At 31.4% G+C, this 20353-nt stretch overlaps 1 protein-coding gene across 1 annotated transcript in view; it reads right to left on the reverse strand.

Annotated features, from left to right (window-relative positions):
• LOC126741917 (ecdysone-inducible protein E75) overlaps positions 1-19846 on the reverse strand; it is a 288394-nt gene extending 268548 nt beyond the window's left edge. Inside the window, exon 1 of the mRNA XM_050448391.1 lies at positions 19152-19846. Within this exon, the coding sequence (XP_050304348.1) occupies positions 19152-19338 (187 nt within the window). The 5' untranslated portion in view covers positions 19339-19846. The remainder of the gene's footprint in view (positions 1-19151) is intronic.
• Between the last annotated feature and the right edge of the window lie 507 nt (positions 19847-20353).

Here is a 20353-nt window from a genome sequence, read left to right on the forward strand (position 1 = left end):
CAGAAGAGGGCCATACATCTTATAGAAAGTCCAGAGAAAACTAGAAGCTTGGATAATTTGGCGTATAGAAGGAAGGTAGTGGACCTGACTCATGATAAGACTAATGCTTAAAATAATTGCCTGCACTAATAAGATGGTGAAAAGATTAATTTTAGAAGAAATCTCTCTTTTATTGGACCTTACTTTAATATTTGGTATGTAGATAAATTTAAAGCTTTTTCTTCATTCTCAGGTTTAATGTTTCAATACTATTCATAACTTTTTTAGTCTTAATGGTTTTTTTTGATCTTTGTTCATCTTTTTTATCGTGCTTCCGTTTTCAGAGCTCTATTTCGGTAGGTCTAAAATTTTAAAACTAATTTGGACTTTATTACTCGTTCATAAATTAATAATTTACAAGCGAGTTATAATTTACTTATTACGGCCGGATATACGGTTTATACCTTTTTTATGTGGCAATTAATGGCCCTTTTTATGGAGATCCTTTATTTTCACCTTTTTTTAAAATTAATTTTCAAAATTATTGGTATTAAATTAAGTCTTTAATTTTAGAAAGATCTTAGGCAAACTCAGAACAATATACAAAAACAAACTTTAACCTTATAATATCATGAATAAAATAAGTTTAAACTCAATCAGAAGAGATTACAAGATCACAAAAATAACAGAAATCTTTCATTTTTAATTAATTGAAATTCATTCGATAATCAGTTTAAGTCTTGAAAAACTAGTAGAATTATGTAAGATACATAATTCTACTAGATACATATATCCTACATAATTCTACTAGTTTTTCAAGACTTAAACTGATTATCGAATGAATTTCAATTAATTAAAAATGAAAGATTTCTGTTATTTTTGTGATCTTGTAATCTCTTCTGATTGAGTTTAAACTTATTTTATTCATGATATTATAAGGTTAAAGTTTGTTTTTGTATATTGTTCTGAGTTTGCCTAAGATCTTTCTAAAATTAAAGACTTAATTTAATACCAATAATTTTGAAAATTAATTTTAAAAAAAGGATCTCCATAAAAAGGGCCATTAATTGCCACATAAAAAAGGTATAAACCGTATATCCGGCCGTAATAAGTAAATTATAACTCGCTTGTAAATTATTAATTTATGAACAAGTAATAAAGTCCAAATTACTTTTAAAATTTTAGACCTACCGAAATAGAGCTCTGAAAATGATAAAGGAAGCACGATAAAAAAGATGAACAAAGATCAAAAAAAACCATTAAGACTAAAAAAGTTAACGATTAATACAAAAAGACATTTGCTGACCTATCAATGGTGATGCTTTTTGCTCAGTTTTTTGTTGACTATGATTACAGAAGATTAACAATAGCTTGTCGTCACTTGATTTCATATTCTGAGTTTAAAACAAGAACCGTTTACTAGGTCATTCCACTCAAGAAGGAAAAGAAGTAAAAAATACGTCTAGAACGACATCAATTAGATCTGAAAATAAATAAATCCTGAGATGTACACAAGCCAAAAAGTTTTCAGTACTTAGAGATTAGACAGAGTTAGTTTTTTAGTTTGTTTTAGGGTAAATCTAAATTCCCTAAATTTATGACTTTTCTAGACTGCTAGCTGCATTACTCTTATATTAGATAAAAGTACGAGAGTTATCATCAACGTAGACGGAATTGTGTACGTACACATCGCCAGCGCACCATTTACGATATTATTTCTTATTTACCTTATAGATTATATGTCCTTAAGTGTATAGTTAATTAAATAGTCTTGTAAGATTACACGAATTGTATTAATGTAGGCTATACTTTTTGTACTAATTTAAACAAATTATACTCAATATCCATGGGTTTTATCTCAGACCTATTTTTTGAGATTGCACAAATCAATTCGCGTTTTTCCCGAGCTTTCCTATGTGGATTATATTTGTGGAGTTATATCTTTTGGTATACTGTGCAGCCTAACTTCTTGAGTACATAGTTTATTCTACTTTAATCTGATGTCATGAGAAAAACTTTGAAGTGTCTTCCTTAAGAAGGTTTCCTCTTAAGTATAGCGTTTATAGAATGATGGTTGTTGTTAACTTATGGGCCACGTCTTTATCAAATTAGTAACTATGGATCACTTTCAGGACGTAAACGTGAACAAAAACACCTTGTTTGGTGCTCTGGGGATAAATTATACAATTATCTGATAGTTTGCTCAAAAGTTAATTTTTTTTTCAGTTTGCTTGAAAATGGTATACTATGTCTAAAGACTACAGTTTTTTTGTAATTGTACTTTTAAATACTTTATTTGCTTTATTACATTTATCAGATCTAGGTTTTCAGTAATAATTTGCTTATATTTTATATATTTGCATAATATTTTACAATTTATGACGGGATTTCTTAAACTTTCACGAATACTTTGTAATCACAAATATACTACACGACTGCGGAAAAAAAATATCTTAAAAAATAAATCTGGTATATTACTTTAATGTCATTGATATTCATTAAAATTTTTAAGTTTTAGACGAATAGAATACAGTAACACCTTAAGATAACTTAACATTTGTCTTGAAATTTAATATTTTGTAATTAAGGATCATTTGTTAAAAATTCAACAAAAGACTCTTTTTAAATGATTAAGTCTTATGTTTAGTAAGGATAAAATTATTAAATATATAAAAATATGATATCTTGGTATCCTCTACATTCAGTTGGTACGTCAGTACCCTTTGGTATAAAAATATTTAGAATTTATCGTCTTACTTTTTTATGTAAATTTTGTATACCTCTTTACAATATCGTGAAACCCTTTAAACTACCTAAGATCTTTTTGAAAAGTCTGAGTTCTGTGAAAAATTGAGATTTGGAGAGAGAACAAATTGTGGTTTGATTACACAGGTCTACAGCAAAATTGATGTTTTTGAATTAACATCTCTTCTTAACTAATTTTGAACTCCTAAATCCGAAACTGACTTTAGTTTTGTCCTATCACATCCTTATTTTTCACAAACTGATATCTTAATAAAATTCCTTATTTTATAAGAAAATATAAGTGTGGGGTGAGCCAAAAACCATACTGATGGTTGCTACTTTTGTTTCTTCGATTTAAAAGGTTTTAATCACAAGAATAAAAAACACATTTTATACCCCAATTTAAATTCCGCTTTTAGGCCTATTCCTCATGGTCCAGATGTACCCATATCTGTTCCACCTAGGGAAATTAAAAATGTGTTATTACCTGATTTGTAGCAGCCTGTAGTTGACTCACCGACAACTCACTGACACTGACGTCGAATTTACTTCTGAAACCGAAAGCAGGCCAAAACTATTTAATCAAAAGGAATTAAATGATTTAGTAAGAGACCTTAATCTTCCCAGAGATGCCTTAGAACTTCTAGTATCCAGACTTCGTGACAAGAATTTGCTGGCTCCAGGAACATCAACCAGTTTCTACAGAAATCGAGAAAAAGATTTGAGTCCATATTTTGTTCAAGAAGGATTCTTAGTATATTGTAACAATATACCTGAAGTAGTTATAAAGCTAGGAGGTACTTACGAAAAGGAAGAATGGCGACTTTTTATTGACTCCAGTAAAAGAAGTCTAAAAGGTGTTTCGTTACACAATGGTAATATGCTAGCCTCTGTTCCTGTTGCTCATTCTGTTCACCTGAAGGAAAATTATGAACATTTGAAACTTCTCTTGGAAAAAATAAAATACCGAGAACATAACTAGATGCTTTGTGGAGACTTGAAAGTCCTCTGTATGCTTCTTGGACAGTAGTCAGGATATACTTAATATCCGTGCTTCATTTGTGAATGGAACAGCCGGGCATGAGATAAACATTGGAGTCAAAAGGAGTGGCCTACAAGAAAAAGTCTTACGCCGGGAAGCAAAAATATAAAGTACAATACCTTAGTTGACCACAAAATTTTTTTATTGCCCCCTCTGTTTGTCAAAGCTCTCGACAAAAACGGAAACTGTTTCAAGCATATTTGTGCAAAGTTTCACAAGTTGTCTGGTGCCTAATTAAAGGAGGGAGTTTTTGTAGGTCCGATATTAGGGCTTTATGTAAATACCAAGACTTTCAAAATTCTATGATATCTATCGAAAAGGAAGCCTGGTGCTCATTTAAAGAAGTTATTGACAAGTTCTTGGGAAATAACAAGGATCCAGACTATAAGAACGTAGTCAGGAAAATAATGGAACATTTTCGTGTGTTAGGCTGCAACATGAGTTTGAAGGTACACTTTCTATTCGCTTATCTAAACCACTTTCCGGGAAATCTTGGGGCTTAGTTAGTTAGCGAGAAACAAGGAGAACGTTTTCACCAAGATATTAAAGAGACGGAAAGGCATTACCAGGATAGATAAAATGTATCAATGATAGCAGACAACTGCTGGATGCTACAACGTGATAATCCGCATAAAAATCACAGTAGAAATTCTACAAAACACAGTTTTCTAACAAAAAGGCAAAGATTTCATTAAGTTAAGCATTTAAATTACGTTATATTTTACGCATAACTCATATTTTTCTTAAATTAATAAATATATTTGTATTTATGGCTTATACTATTTATTTTTAGTGATTTGCAAAAACATCTTATGTGATGCATAAAAACGGATGACAAAATTGAAATCAGCTTGTCAAATTTATATAAAATCACTTACCAAATTAAAAACATCTCTCAAAAAGTTTTATTTTTTAGACCTGTGTTATTATTCACAGTAAATTCTACTTGTAGGATGTAAAATATCTATATAGGATCCAGGATTTAGGATATAGGATCCAATATCTACCTCAAGAGTTACTAAGATTTAATCTTCATAATTTTATTAAATAATAGTAGTTTAGGTACGCAGCATATGTATTTACATGTTTATGAACAAATATATCCTAAAACTGTTTTAAAAAACTGTTTCAATAGAATAGATCGATAGGTTTTTAATCGTTAAAACAGCCCGCAAATCTATACAATCAACTTCAATGAAGTCAAATACTAACTGTTTTTTTTTTGTAACCCACAAATCTTTTATGCTTCTTGCTAATTGAGTTGGATATATTTTCTGATTGATTTATAATTTTGTTGTTGATTTATAAGTTTATTATTGATTTATAATTTAAATAAGCACCAATTACACCCATTGTAGCGCCCTGAGGATGGCCTTATATAGGCCGAAACGTCGGCAGTATTAAAATCTAAGATTTTTATGACTGCTCTTAATAATGACTACATAGAGACTTGAGTCAGATTATCTACAAACACGATCAGCAAACGATCTAGCAAAAATTTGTTTTTTCTTCAGTCTATACGAACGTACTTTTATGTTTTTTCTAAATAGTTTGATAGTGGCCTGTAAAATCTTTATTACTTTGTCAATTACATCGAAGAAAAACTACTAAAAAACAAATATAAATCTGGCTCATCTTTGGCTAAAAAAGTCAACTGTAATTCTCCCAATATGTGACACCACTGCCCGCGACAACAGAAAAGGCGCTTCAACCTAACCAAGCCATGCATTATTGTCATACGTTAACAGAGCCAGTGAAGTGCATATAACGAAATCACGTACTCATAATTTGCTCTTGATCAAAATTTACAGAATATAAGTTTACAAAATATGTGATACAGAATATACTTTATTCTGTAAACTTTGTCTTGACTATGATAATACGGATGCTTAAATTGGATAATCTAAAAATATAATCGGGGGAAAACGTGTGTCTTCTTTGTTTGACATAAAGACGTTTTTGTGCGTTTTGTTATTTCTTGAAGAAATTTTATGTTTTTTGCTTTGTCGCTCATATCAAATAACAATTCTTGATAACCATATGTAAACATAATTAAACCACTCCTGTTAAAGCACATAATAATTTATTAGATATTCTTAAATTCTTCTAAAAATCTCTTCTTCAAGCTATTAGTCTCATTGTATTTCTTTACTTTTATCTATATCTAATCAACTCGATATCTTCTAGTGGTTGGATGATATTAATAAATAAATTGGGTAGACAGTAGGTAGCCTAAGAGCCTGTTTGGTATATAGTATTCGTATATGTTTGTATATAGGTGCGCCGTCATATCTCATCGAAGATGGCGAAATATCACTCGCGTTACTGGCCAAATTTCATGTCTCTTTGGAAGGTGCTGGAATTACTGGTAAGATAGGCAGAGGACTCCCAGCTATGTATACCTTAGCATGACATATGCCAGAAGTGTCTTGCTGCCAGCTACACATTGGCTATGCTGATTATAGGTCTGTGGCTTACCGACAGCGATTGCGCATCGCAGCCTAGTACCTTACTAGGCTGCGATTCGCATGCGCAGCCTGCTTTACTTTCAACCTAAACACCCAGACCTTATTTACCAGTCCCCCTAGAACTTTTATATAATCCAGTACAAGCTTGGAGCTCAACTTATTGACCTTAATTGCTTTAATGGCGGCTTTGCCCTTGGCGAAACTAACCACGAAAGCCTGCAACAATCGTTCATTCTGAAGCCTTCTGTGTATTAAATGGTGCTACTGAAATTTGCCTGCCATATAAGTCTCGAAGCTTTTACAGTCAACTGTCGCATTCCCATAAAAAGGTTAAACAGAGTCACAAAAGCTTCAACTGGGGTCGCTACCATAGATCCTGTGATTCTTAGGGTTGCAAGTCATTGAACTCTCTTCAGTTGCACTTAAATAACATTCACATTTACAATTTCTAAATCTCGTTTGGAATTTAGTTATTCTTCGAAATTCTTCTGGCATGTCAGAGCCAACAATAAATCCCTTCGCAGAGAATAAATCTTTAATATAGAAAGAGAAATAATCAATGAAAAGAATTTTATCTATTTTCTTTCTTTTTTTAGCTGGAATGTACGGTAGATAACATTAATGCGACTTTAATTGATATACTTTTATTAATCACTTAAGATTCTTCTATATTGTCAAAAACTATTAGAGTTGCACTAAATAAAATCGATTAGATTATCAACCATCCTGTTTGCAATATATTATTAGTCTCACGCTTCGGCTATCAGCTCTTGACCTTGCGTTTATATAAAATAAAAACAAATCTGAAATATCGATCGAATGAATATTTTTGTTGTCAACCTGGCTAATAATAGGTTTACTTGTTATGCGTCACGTTCGTATTTTTTTGGCCAAATTACCATCTTTAGACATATTATTCAAGCTTTACTTACGTCAAACTTATTAATTTGGGAATCTTATTAATGGGAAACTTATTAATTTGGATTTTGATAAAAAAAGAGTTCTGTAAAATGATCTGTATACCATATACATATAGAAAATAAAAAAATGTCCCTAGGTTCCAGGTCTGGTGGGTCTGATGACCATTGATATTTAATAATATTTTTAGATGAGCTAAGGACTAATTTTTGAATGAGATAAGTATCTGATATGCTTCATAGGCACTAGAAGAAAATACTAAATAACTTGAAAACTTAAAAATAAGAAAAGTAGGAAGCCAATGTTCGCAATGAAAATTAAAGGTCAGGAGCAATTTCGTAATTTATTAGAATCAATGTCACAGTACACGTGTTTTGGATTTTTTTTTGTAAAATGAAAGGTTACGCAAAATACAATAAAGTGTGAATTTCCTTTATAATTTGCACATTTTTATGTTAAGTTTATTTATTTGAATTATATCTATAGGGTGTTGCTTACAGTTCCGTACTAGTAAATGAAAACCGCTCATTATTCCAGGCAATTGAGTTTTAGGTACTTAACTCACTACTTCATCAACCTTTAGTTTAAAATGTAATATATTAAGTTTAATATGTAATATATAGCATTAACCTATCGTCATACATTTCTTTTTATTAGATCCTTTTTAGGTTAAGGCATCCAGAAAAAAAAATTATCAAAAGGATTATGAATAGAAGAGTCTAATTTAATTTTTTACCATTGTAACATATTTGGGTTTCTTAGTTTACCTCAGATAGTCTTGCATCATATTGAAGTATTTATTGGTAGTAGTAATTATCAGTAAATCAGTAATTATCACTAAAAGGGCATCAAACATTCTATCTTAGGTATAAAAAATGTGTTGATCAACTTATATTTAGTTACCTAATTGCTGATAACTGCCGTTGCCAAGGTAAATACAATTAATTGACATATATGAAAATACTTTTAATTTTTTTTAATTTTTGATCTAAATAATACTAATTAATTAAACTCCATCCAATTTCTGATTCACTAGGGAACCAACTATTGAAGTCAGTCTGCAGACTCATGAAATCTTCAATAGACTTTATAGAGCTAAAAAATTTTAGGTCATTTGAAAAAAAATTGAACTCGCCATTCTGAAAACACTCATGAATTTAATAAATGAAAATATTAAATAGTAAGGGTCCCAAATGCAAACCAGGTGTAGGTTTTATTGAATTAGACTTATGTATAATCTGGGACCTACCACTCATATAATTCCTCATATAATAGGCACACTCAATTCAACCCTTCTGAGTTCGATAATGAGAATGTCCTGGTTAATCTTGTCAAATGCCTTGAAGAGCAAAGAACCAAATTATGGATTTATAATAATCCCATTGAAAAATTGTACCAAATAATAAGCTATAATACTTTTAAAAATGTTTAAAATACTACTTAAATACCAACTAAGCGATAATTCTTTACATCAAATCTACTTAAAGTCTGACTTAAAGGGACATATATTACCACCAGATTTCCAGCAATCGGGAGATACACCAAACAGTTTTGAGAACATTACGAAATATTTAAAATACACAGTTTGAAAAAAAAAGAAACTAAGAAAAATTGGAATAATGCGGCTTTACTATTTTAGTCTTGTAGTTTGGAAAACAAATATTTCGTTCGAGATTAGAGAGACCAGATCCAGTTCGGAGAAAAAACGGTATATTATTTACTTTCCCGTGTTTAAAAAAAAAATCAAGATTGTCTATCGATATATATAAGCTCGAAGAACTCGATAACCGAAATAAAAAAGAATTGCATGAAAAACAAAAGACTTTGTCATAAATGTTGCTTTTTTTTAAAGGGAACACTCTATTTATTATTACATTTATTACTGCATTTGTAATAATGGTACTATTTGTCTATCTTTAACCGTCTTTTTTTAATATAAACCTTATCTTATCAGAAAACAGAAAGCTATTTATTCAATAGTTCATTGACGATTATAATGCCGTAACACATTGTTTTGTAGCTACACTGGAAAATTTACTCTACTGTGACTTTTTTTAATTACAAACTGCCAGTCTGAAGGCCTCCGCTTGCGTCAATTTAACTCAATGACATCTTACACAAACACTATTTGTAAAAATAAAAAAATACCTTGTGAAAGTGCCAAGAAACCAAGATTTAAAAAAAATCTGATTTGAAAAAACTGCATATCACGCGCACGTTTCACATAAACACGTATCCAATAAAATGCATCTGGTTAAAAAATACATATATAAAAGTCAGTCAGTGGGTATAGTATCAGCGTATAAAAATAACCAACAGATGAAGGTCTAGGTTATGACCTTGCCAAAAATCTCTGTCGATTGAGAGCTAAATTTTATTTCATTTTAGCGGATGTCGGTTAATTGGACTCGGGTATTCTGTGTCTGACAGTATTTAATTTATAATAATGTATGAGGGTATACGAAGATGTTTATGATCTACAAAGAGAGAGTGGGAGAGAGAAAATGGTTATACATTATCTCCTTTAAAGTTGCCTTGTACTAGGGATTATTATTTAAGTTACCTGAGTTCGATTTTTTTCTGTGGAAAAACTAAACAAACTGGAGCAACAAATCAAATTATTCTACAGTCATTCCTTTATAGGCAACATCATAATATGTAGTAAAATACAAGACTATGTGGTTTGTAAGAAGAATTAAGAATGAAGAATTTTATAAAAAGCCTTCAAGTCAGTAGATCCTTCAGAGATGCTTTCATCTATATGCAGCCGTAAAGACAACTTAGAGAAAAGCAGACTGACATTTGACGCATTAGTCGTCAATCCTCTATTCTTGATAAAACAAGAATAGTCAACGTCACCCTCACTTTAGCAAGAATATAATAATATTAATAATAATAATAAGTAAGTACAAACAACATTCCAATTCGAACAGGAATCTTCCAAGGGGACTCACTAAGCCTATTATGAACCCTCTTTCGAACCGTCTTAACTCTGCCAACTATGGGTTTAGCATCCGAGATAATAACACCGAGATTGCAAAGTTAAATCACTTACTGTATATGGATGATTTAAAAATAATGGCTGCAACTAGAAACCAGCTAAACCAAATGCTGCATATAGTAGAAGAGTTCTCCAACGATATCGGCATGCAATTTGGACTAGATAAATGCCGTACTCTCAATATAATCCGAGGAAAAATTTTCAGACAGAATTTCCAGACCATCGAGGCCATGGGCGAACACGAAATTTACAAATACTTGGGGATGAAACAATTACAAACGATTGAACAATAAACAATTAAATGCGAACTGACTAACGAGTTTGTGAAAAGGGTAAGACAAGTTTTGAGAACCAATCTCAACAGCAAAAATATGTTTAAGGCACCTAACTCCTACGCATGTTCAGCTCTTAGTTATTTTTTTGGGGTAATTAATTGGAGTAGGATAGACGTAGAAAGGCTACAAAGAAAAGTGAGAACCCTACTTATTAAAACGCACAACCACCACCCTCGAAGTGCCACTGAAAGAACAATGCTTCCCCGCCACCTTGGAGGAAGAGGATTAATAGATCTGGGTAAACAACTTGAAAAACAAATCACTAACTTAAGATCCTATTTTTACAGGAAAGGAGAAAATTCCACGCTGCATCGCGCAATAAATCAAACAGACGATTCCACCCCTCTACAACTTAAGAGCGAGGAAGGGCGCAGCTACCATCATACGGACCAGGAAAAACTCCGCATCTGGATGGAGAAACCCCTTCATGGGCGGCATCCTAATGAGATCAGCCAAAATCATGTCGAACTATTGGTTGGTATCAGGCAAGATGTTTCCAGAAACCGATGGCTTTCTACTCGCCATCCAAGATCAGGTTATACCAACAAGAAATTATCTCAAGCACATCGTCAGAGATCCGTCTGTACAAAACGACAAATGAAAATTGATGAGAGCCACAAATGCCAACAAATGAGATGCCAAACATCAGAGATAATCCAACACATAACAGGAGGATGTCAGGCCGTTGCAGCGACAGAATACAAAGAACGGCAAGACTCAGCTGGGAAAATTTTACATCAAGAGCTGGCAATGAAGTTGGAACTTATTACAACAGTGAAGGTTCCATATTATAAATATACCTTAGAACCCGTAGTGGAAAATGACCGATATAAGTTATAATGGGATCGCAGTGTACTTACCGATCAACATATAAGGCATAATAGACCAGATCTTATTTTAATAGATAAAATTTCCAGGAAAACAACTCTAATTGACGTAGCCATACCGAACAAGAGATCTAGAAATTCAAATCGGAAGGCAATGGAGAATAGATAATGTTTAGACCATCCCAATTGTTATATCGACAACGGGTGTAATACCAAAGAGCCTACTGGAATACCTTAAACAACTAGGAACTGGCGAACATCTATATAAGCACATGCAAAAGGCAGTACTACTGGCAACTGCTCGCAGCACCAGAAAATTCCTCCGAGAAAACTCTACATTTCAGGTCACTTAAGGGCATCGAAAAGGCCCCCACAGAGCACAGAGCTTAATCCTTTTAATATCGGAGGTATCTGGGATAAGTAAATGATCCCCCCCCCTTAGAGGGAGTGCGAGCCTTAACTGGCTGTAAAAATAATAATAATAATACATTGTATACAAAAAAAAAACAACATTCCATGGAATAAAAAGCAATTTCAGCTTCCACTCTTTACACGAAGAAAGGGCTGTTGAAGCCTTGAATTGACAAGATTCTATAAATAACGATATATGCATTCAGCACTGCTGATCAAATATTGGTATAAGAAAAGGCTATAGAATATTTAATACTTTACGGAAATTAGCACTATATAATTTTAAACACTAGATACTATTAATATAAATTAATACAAAAAAAGGACTAAAAAAAATTAACAATGAAAAAAATATATATGAATTCGTTCTTTGACCGAGTATGTATCGGTTATGTAATTTATATGACATTCCATGAAGCCTGAGGACTGTTCTGGCAGTATCCTAAGAACTATTCTACTATATTTTTCTATTTGCTGTTAGAAACCACTCGATCCTTTTCTTCCTCATTAAGTTTCTGGTATAAGTGATGAGATTGACCATTACTATAAACATTGAGTACGTTGTTTTTTTTTATTTATTATCTGTATTCTACATGTAAAGTGACTTGTACCTTGGTTTTAGCACTAGCAGTAACATATTTACTGGTAATATAACCATAAGCTTTTTTTTTTGTGGTGCCATAGTATTAGATTAGACTTTGTATATTTCAATATATTATATCTTATAATGATGACATCTGCCAGATGACGTAAACTTTCTTTTCGTCTCTCTTTTCTGCACTTTTATTCAAAGTAATTGTTAGTATTATTTTATTAACTTTTATAAGCCAAAAGTATCCTTTATAAATTTATGTGACAAACGTTATACTTGTCACAAGTTAAGTTCTTTCGCTCTTTGTTATGCTAATACTATATAATGACTATTTCCCTTCCATAAATACATGAAGAAAGATTGGAATTTGGGCACAAACTAAATACTAAAAGATCACTCTAATACTGCAGAAAATAAAAATGCTGTACAATTTACTTTCATTTTGTGAGGAATTACGTCATTCAAATTCCAGGAAAATATATTTTCTATTATTTTGAAAATATTTGGCTACGAAGATATCATTATAATTTAAAATATAAATAGCAATACAAAAATTACGTAAGGTTTTGCCAACATTTATTTATTCTGCCAATACCGTGGACGTATTTCAAAATACTGTAAAGCTTTTTTGTTGTAATGCAAAACAAATATCAAGTTGTGTAAAAACTATATCCCTCCCAAAAACAAAAAAAAATATTAATAATCTTATCTTATTGCTTTGAATTTGACATTGAAAATGTGTTGCGTTGCAAAATCAAGTTATGTATAATTGCCACCTCTGCAGTTTTACAAATCTACTTATCGCATTTTTGTTAACAATTAGTTAAAAAAATAATATTGATTACAAAACATCTAGAACTATGTATGATTTTCATGTTTTAATTTTGATTTTTTCCTATTGGTCCTTGCGTACATATTATCTGGAATTTATATGTATATATCAAGAGGAGCCACTTATATGTTCGATGAGATTTATATCAGGACTCGCCGGCCAATCCATAACTTGCGACGAATTTAAGAAACAAGTGAGAAAATATTGCATTTTTTGGGCCATGATTTTGCATTGTACTTTATACATTATCATAGAACATCGAACTATTTAGTCGTGTAACTGTAGACCTATTGATTTCATACTGTTCGAGCATTTTTCTAATGACCCAATTGCAAAAACTAATCTTCTATAATTGTCGTGGCTCTTGCACAATACAGATAAAATTCTATTTTATTAATTCCATAAATTTAATATCTAATCTAGATATAAGCCTTCATATGACCACATAAAAATACATAAGTAATTTTTATTAAATAATGTGAATTTCGAGAAAAATTTCAAATGAAATAAATATATTTTCAAAGTGATATAAGTTTGTTTGACAAAGTGTGTATTGCACAAAATGTATAAATCAAGTACCTGAAGAAAAACTGAGTTTTATTGATTTTTCTTTTAAATGTTTAACATTTTGTTCTTCCAAGAGACCAAATAACAAATCCTCAGTCTTGCTTATTTTTTACCAAGTAAGCAAAAATATTATTAGAACAATGCTTATACATATTTAGTTTCAATGTATAAATTGCCCCCCTTGCAGCGAATGAATAAAATGACAATACTTTTCAGGTTTTCGAGTGGCCCCTTCAGCAATATTTTTAATCCTTGCGATAAGACAAATTATCGTCATTTTATATAATATTTACACAATTTTTAAGAAGAATTATAAAATAGAAATGAGTAATAGGTAATACGTTAATTATCATATATTAGTCTATTATCATATATTAGCTTATAATTAAAACGTTATATTTTTTTTATTTAAATTGAAGTGTCGCGAGAAAATTACTTATTTTTCATTTCTAAAAATAATCCTATCAGGTATGAAACAAAATAATATACTTAATCTATAGATTAATAGAGAATTGTTGTTCTAAATGTTTTAAATTAACATTTAACAATGTTTATCCATTTACAGCTGTCAAATTTTGGGAAAATAAAATTGTTTTTGTATCAGTACTTAAAAAAAAATATTTTTTTTCAATCTAAAATGACCTTTTAAAATGACAGTATATTTAATTTTTTTTTTTCATGTATACTTTTAACATGACATTCAAAAAGTTTATATATTTCTTAAAGAAATTGATCTTAAACTACTACATTTTGAAGTCAAATTAAGAATTGAAGAAGTTGTCCAGAAAAATATAAATTTAAAAAATATCAAATCCTTAGCAATACGGAATACTATGTAAGATAGCATAAGGGTGCTAATTTCTGCTTGTCAGAGAAAAGCAATTAGAAAATTAAGGATATATAATTTGTTCATTTTATGTTTGCTTATTGTAGTTCATTTTTTCTTTTTCCTTTTTTGATTGATCTGAGTTTCCTGATTGATCTGCCCTAAAAGAATAATAAGCAAAAATACGTGTAGACAAGTCGCTCCAGTAATTTTTCTACTCTACCTTAAACATTTTTATTTTTTATTATTTTAAAATTTTTTATTTTTTTAAAATCATTTTTTAATATATGTGATAAAAAAGCACTTTTAAAAATACAATTTCAAATATTATTACTAACCTTTTGTAAATGTAAATAATTAATATAAAATAAAAAAAGAATTTTTTGAAGGATAGGAGCAAGGCTTTCTGTTCAAATAACTCTTTTAGATAATATAAGTGAAAACGAAGAGTATCTACACGAAAAATCGTATCCTCCAAAAAAACCAATCCAATAAATTTGTGTTTTTATACATTGGAGTCTTTTATGTATGTCTTATATATGCATTCTCTCAATAATAATATATTGGCGCTGTATACATTTTTGTCGATTTATCAAAAGCTCTCGATACAGTAAATCATGACATATTGCTCAAAAACTAACCGTACTAATTTCATGGAATCAAAGGAATAATTGAGATCTATTTATCTACTAGAAATCAAATGGTTAAGGTAAATAGAGAAAGTGAATAATATCCTGCTCATATTGTTAATGTATTTGCTGAGCATTATTCAGGATGAAAATAATCTTAATTTTAATTATTCCAAGACTATTGAGTTTTCTTTTTGTAGCTTTACAGTAATGAACACATTTAGTCAATCGGATAGATTAAATAGAGATTTAGGACGTGGTGGATCTGATACGGCCTATCAGTTTGTTTTTTAAAAACACCAAATTTATTCCTTCAAGTGTGATTTGTAAACTATTTATCATTGCCAGTTGGTCCTTTTTCTGTGAAATAAAGGAAAAGCGGATATATTACATCAGTCTTTAAGTTTAGTGATCAAGTTGATATAAACCTATCAATTTAAATAATGTTTGATTCCTTAGTAACCAATGAAAGAATATTTCCTTTAAAAAAATGTATCATTGATCGGTTGCCCAATATGGAATTATGCAAAAAAAGGTCCGTAGTAACAAATCTTTTGAAAAATCAAAATTGCTGTAAAAACTATGGAATTCAGAAGTCAAGTGAATTTACTTAGTACAGACTTTAGAAAGGGATTTGACAGAATAAAAATATATCTACTTATTCTGAAAGGAAATAAAAGCATCAATGGGGATTTTTTTTAACAAGTATAGTTTCTTTTAGACCCGATTAAAGTTTTATTTAGTGTGCTGCAATGAAGACATATTTCACCTACTCGAATACTGACTGCGACATAGGTGATAATTTTCATTACTATGAAATATTAATATGCACAGATGATTTAGGATTATTTAAACCAATCGTAATCCTAGAAGACTCTAGACAACTACAAAGAGACTTTAATTATATCATTATATAATTTTTTCAAAGTCATGTAATCATTTTTCTGTATTTATTGCTGAGTCAAACCTTTGTATTACAAAGGATCATACTCCATGTTTGACATATTTGCAACAGAGCCTTTAAGCTCTTTAAAACTGTCGTTCGCTCTTTCTACTGCACATGTTACAGAAACGTTTTTTAGACATGTTTCTTATAAACTAAAAATCTCAGTAGAAGATAGATTAAGACCAAATTTTATTGAATCTTTCTAATATGAAAATACGTAAAAAGAAGTATTGGCATATGTTTCCTCTATAATATTGTTAACAGTTTGGTTGATTGTTCTTCTATAAAATGCAACAGACTTTCATGTCCCTGTAAGAAAAACAATGTCTATAGAACTCTTTGATATTCTATAACATAGAACAAATTACGGCTATTTTGGTCCTAAATCAAGAATTTGTGATGATGCAACTCAATTGCCCAGGAAAGAATATTTATCTAATTTGTCTTTAAATTTCTTAAAGAAATATCTACAACGCATTTAAGTTCTTTTGTATCTTATTCTAATTTTGCTAAATTTAGATCTTCTCTTATAATAGTACAAATGTCTCATTTAATTTATTATTAATTTAAGAATGGCTGGTCTATAAATAAAGAGTTGGATTTTTTTACGGAATTTAGAGTAGAAAGCGATAATGATAGTTAGTTATTTGTGACATTCATCAAGGAACAATACTGGATCCCTTTTTTTCCTAATTCACGTAAATAGCCTTTTAAAAATAAGAATTATCTGCAACGTACTGTGACAGTAATGTAAAGTGTTTAATATTTTTTTAAATTACGAAAGATTGACTTAATTCTACCCTTTTTTTCATATCTTTAACAGTGTGAGTTAAAAATGTGAGACAGTCAATGAAGACATGTCAATTTTAATTGTAAGGGGTACACTATAAATGAGCATTTTTAAACTTCTTGATTCAATATATACCGGTAGATGTCACCCTTAGAATCTTTAATGAGAATGGTTATCAAGTCACACATCATTTTAAATGGCGTTCAATTCTCTTTTCAGTGGTATCCTAGATTGTGGTTTTTTATCTAAAGATTTCAGAATAACCGCGTTTCAAAGTTGCAACAACAATTAAACTTGCCTGCATTGAGATTTTGGTTTTCAGGCTAGTGTTTACACAAAACTCTCAATTAGGTCTCTGGCGTTGTTTTTTAACCAAACATGGTAAGCAAATTTAAAAGATGTAGCCAAAACAGGATTATTATCATTAATTCACTTTTGCTTGTTGGGCTGTTCAGTGATAACTTCTTTAAAGTGCATAAAGTGTGAAAGTGGTTTAATCTCTTCAAGAAAGAACTGAAATTATTTTTATTTATGGAGAGGTTGGTCGCACGAAGGACGGCATGGGTTTTCAATGAAAGAAATCAAAATAGTGAATTAAGTCCTATGACATACTTCACGATTTTTACTACCAAATCTAGCACATATCTGTATATATGCTGGACTTGGTGGGAAAGTTCTTCGAAACTGGTTCGCTGAGAAATAGAAAAAAAAATTCACGAGTAATGAATGAAGGAGCTCAAATTGTGATTTTGGGTTTATTTGCTGCACAGCTTACTAGCTTCTCGCGGACAGTAGCCGAATAGATCGGAATATCACAAGAGACAGTAACAAAAGTACTGAAAATGCATAAACTCCTTACATACAAAATGCCCATACTTCAAGAATACTTTGACGATGATTTTGATAAAAGAATAGAATTTTGTGAATTCATGAGTCGTCAAGAAATCGCAATCCCTTATGTTCTGCGGAATATCTGTTTAATTTTTGCTAAATGGAAATGTTAATAAACAAAATTGTCGATACTGGACTGACGAAAACCCTCATATTTTTCGAGAAAGACATATTGTGTCTCCAACAAGTTTATGTCTGGGCTGGTATTCTTGGAAATGTTGTTACCGGTCCTTTATTTATTGAAGGAAACCTAACAGGTGATCTGCATCTTGATGTGCCTGAAGAGAATATTGATCCTTGAGCTATATCGATGAGCTAAAAACTCAAATTATATACAAAGGGTTATTCAGTTTTACAGGAGGATTTTTTTAACATTCCCCTCAAGTTTTTTTTCTCAGTCTGATAGTGGTTAAATGAGAGGTTCCGGGATAAATGGATTGGCAAAAGAGGACCAATTGAATAGCCTCCAAGACCAACAGACTTAAGACTCTTAAACTCCCTTCTTTGGGGGCATCCTAAAGTCATTTTTTATAAAACACACCCTGTTGATATTGCTTATCTTAAAAGAAAGAAATGCAGCAGAATTCAAGTCAATTTCTGGTGAAATTTTTCCGAAATGTTACAAAAAAAGGAGTTCGCAAATAGAATTAATCATTGTTTATAACAAAGTGAACAAGATTTTCCGCAACTTTCAAGATAGTGCGTAAGTAGATCAATGTATTGTATTGTAGACATTTTTATTTAAATAAAAAATTACTTTTGTTGAAGTATCATAATCAATCAATAGAAAATCAATTCTTTAAACTAGATTTTCTTCCTGTTTTTAACGATTTTAACGGAGTAACCTACTCTTTAAATCATTTTTACTAAAAGGAGACCTAATGCAATAGCTTTTGTGTAAACTAAAAACCAAAATCTCGATGCAGGCAAGTTTAATTTTTTCTGCATCTTTGAAATGCGATTTTTTCGGAAACCTCTGGACAAAAAGCAACAAAAATACCACTGAAAAGATAATTAAGCCCTTTGAGACGATATTCCACTTGACTCCAATACCTATTTAAAATTCTAAAGATGACACTCACCCCTCCTAGAGGGTTGAAACAACACCGCTAAAAATATTTATTTAAAGTGTCCCCTTTAAAAATATAATTGACCTATTTTTCTGATTTTTTCATTTATTAACTGAAAGAAAATTATTAAGGGTAGGAAGTTTTCAAATTAATACCCTGTATACTAAATTTATTCCTGATCATATGGTAAATGTATACTTTCTGTGATATATCACAACATAATAGGTTCATTTTTGACATTTATGATAGATGATTACATAATAAATCCTTTTCATAACTTACCTAAATCGGGAATAGAGCTAGTAGGCTCCTCCAATTTGCAATCCAGGGTTTTAACTCTTGGAGGTGGCGGAGGTGGCGGAGGACGCATAGAACAGCTCGCGGAGGTGGAGGAGGAAACGATGGATCCTCCCGACGGAATTAAAAAATCTGTCGGCTCGGTTTTGAAAATGATTGTTGATGTCTGCATGTTTATTGTTGATTGTTTTGACAATGTGATTAGCTGGTTGTTTGAATGTATGGTTGCGCTTATTAGTCACCGCTGAAATGGGCAGTGTTTTGGTGACGTCCTAAATTATATTTACAAAAGTTTATTTATTGCACTTTGTGAGTCTTGAGATCAAGTATTGCTTAGTGTTAAAACTGTTTTTGGCAGTAAGAAGTTTACATAATATCACTGAGTCAGAAGCATTTGTCTAGTCAAAGATGATCCGTTGACATCTCGGTTAATCCATAAAACTTGATAGTCATTGACGAACCACAAGCAAATGAGCCGGTAAATCGGAATGTCCATGCTAATAAACACTCAATTAAAATGCTGTTTTCGTAATAATACCCGGAAAATCCAGCACGCGACCGGCGTCAAAGAGTGCACTTCGAGCAATGACAGGGAAAGTGAAACTCTCGTGCCCTTTTGGCCAAAAAGGGGGTGGCGCACGCGTCTTTTTCAGGGATACGTTCCCGAATGCCGGCGTCGAGGGTTGTTCCCGTGGATTTCCCGTCGATTTTTCCGGTATCATACAGTGGGTAACTGGAGCAATCGCGAACGCGGTGCGGACTTGTCGCGGGCGCGGAATAAAATGCGCGTAGTGTCGGATAAAGGGAGCGTTTGGCCTTGTCCTTGAACGGGTACCTTGAACTCGACGCCGTCGTTTGGATCGATTTTGAGTTGGATGGGTCGTCGCGTAGGATAGGATAGGAATAAGCACGAGAAGAGAGTGTGAGCGAGATGCGTAGGGGGTGCGTGTGTTTCGTTTTTAGTTCAGTATAGGTAATTTGTATTATATGTTGTGCTGTTTGTTGTTGTCCCGCTGGTGCAACAAGACGCAATGTCGCGCGGATTTATGTTTTTTTTGTTTATGTCTCTATTTCGGGTTGCAATGAAAGGATAAATTGTATTATGTTTAATGTCTAAAGGATAAGGTATAATGTCTTAGATACACAAATAGCCTATATTGTTCACTAAGTATTTTGATTTTATCAAT

This window comes from Anthonomus grandis, chromosome 11 (genome assembly GCF_022605725.1).
Source record: "Anthonomus grandis grandis chromosome 11, icAntGran1.3, whole genome shotgun sequence".
Classification (NCBI taxonomy): Eukaryota; Metazoa; Arthropoda; class Insecta; order Coleoptera; family Curculionidae; genus Anthonomus; species Anthonomus grandis.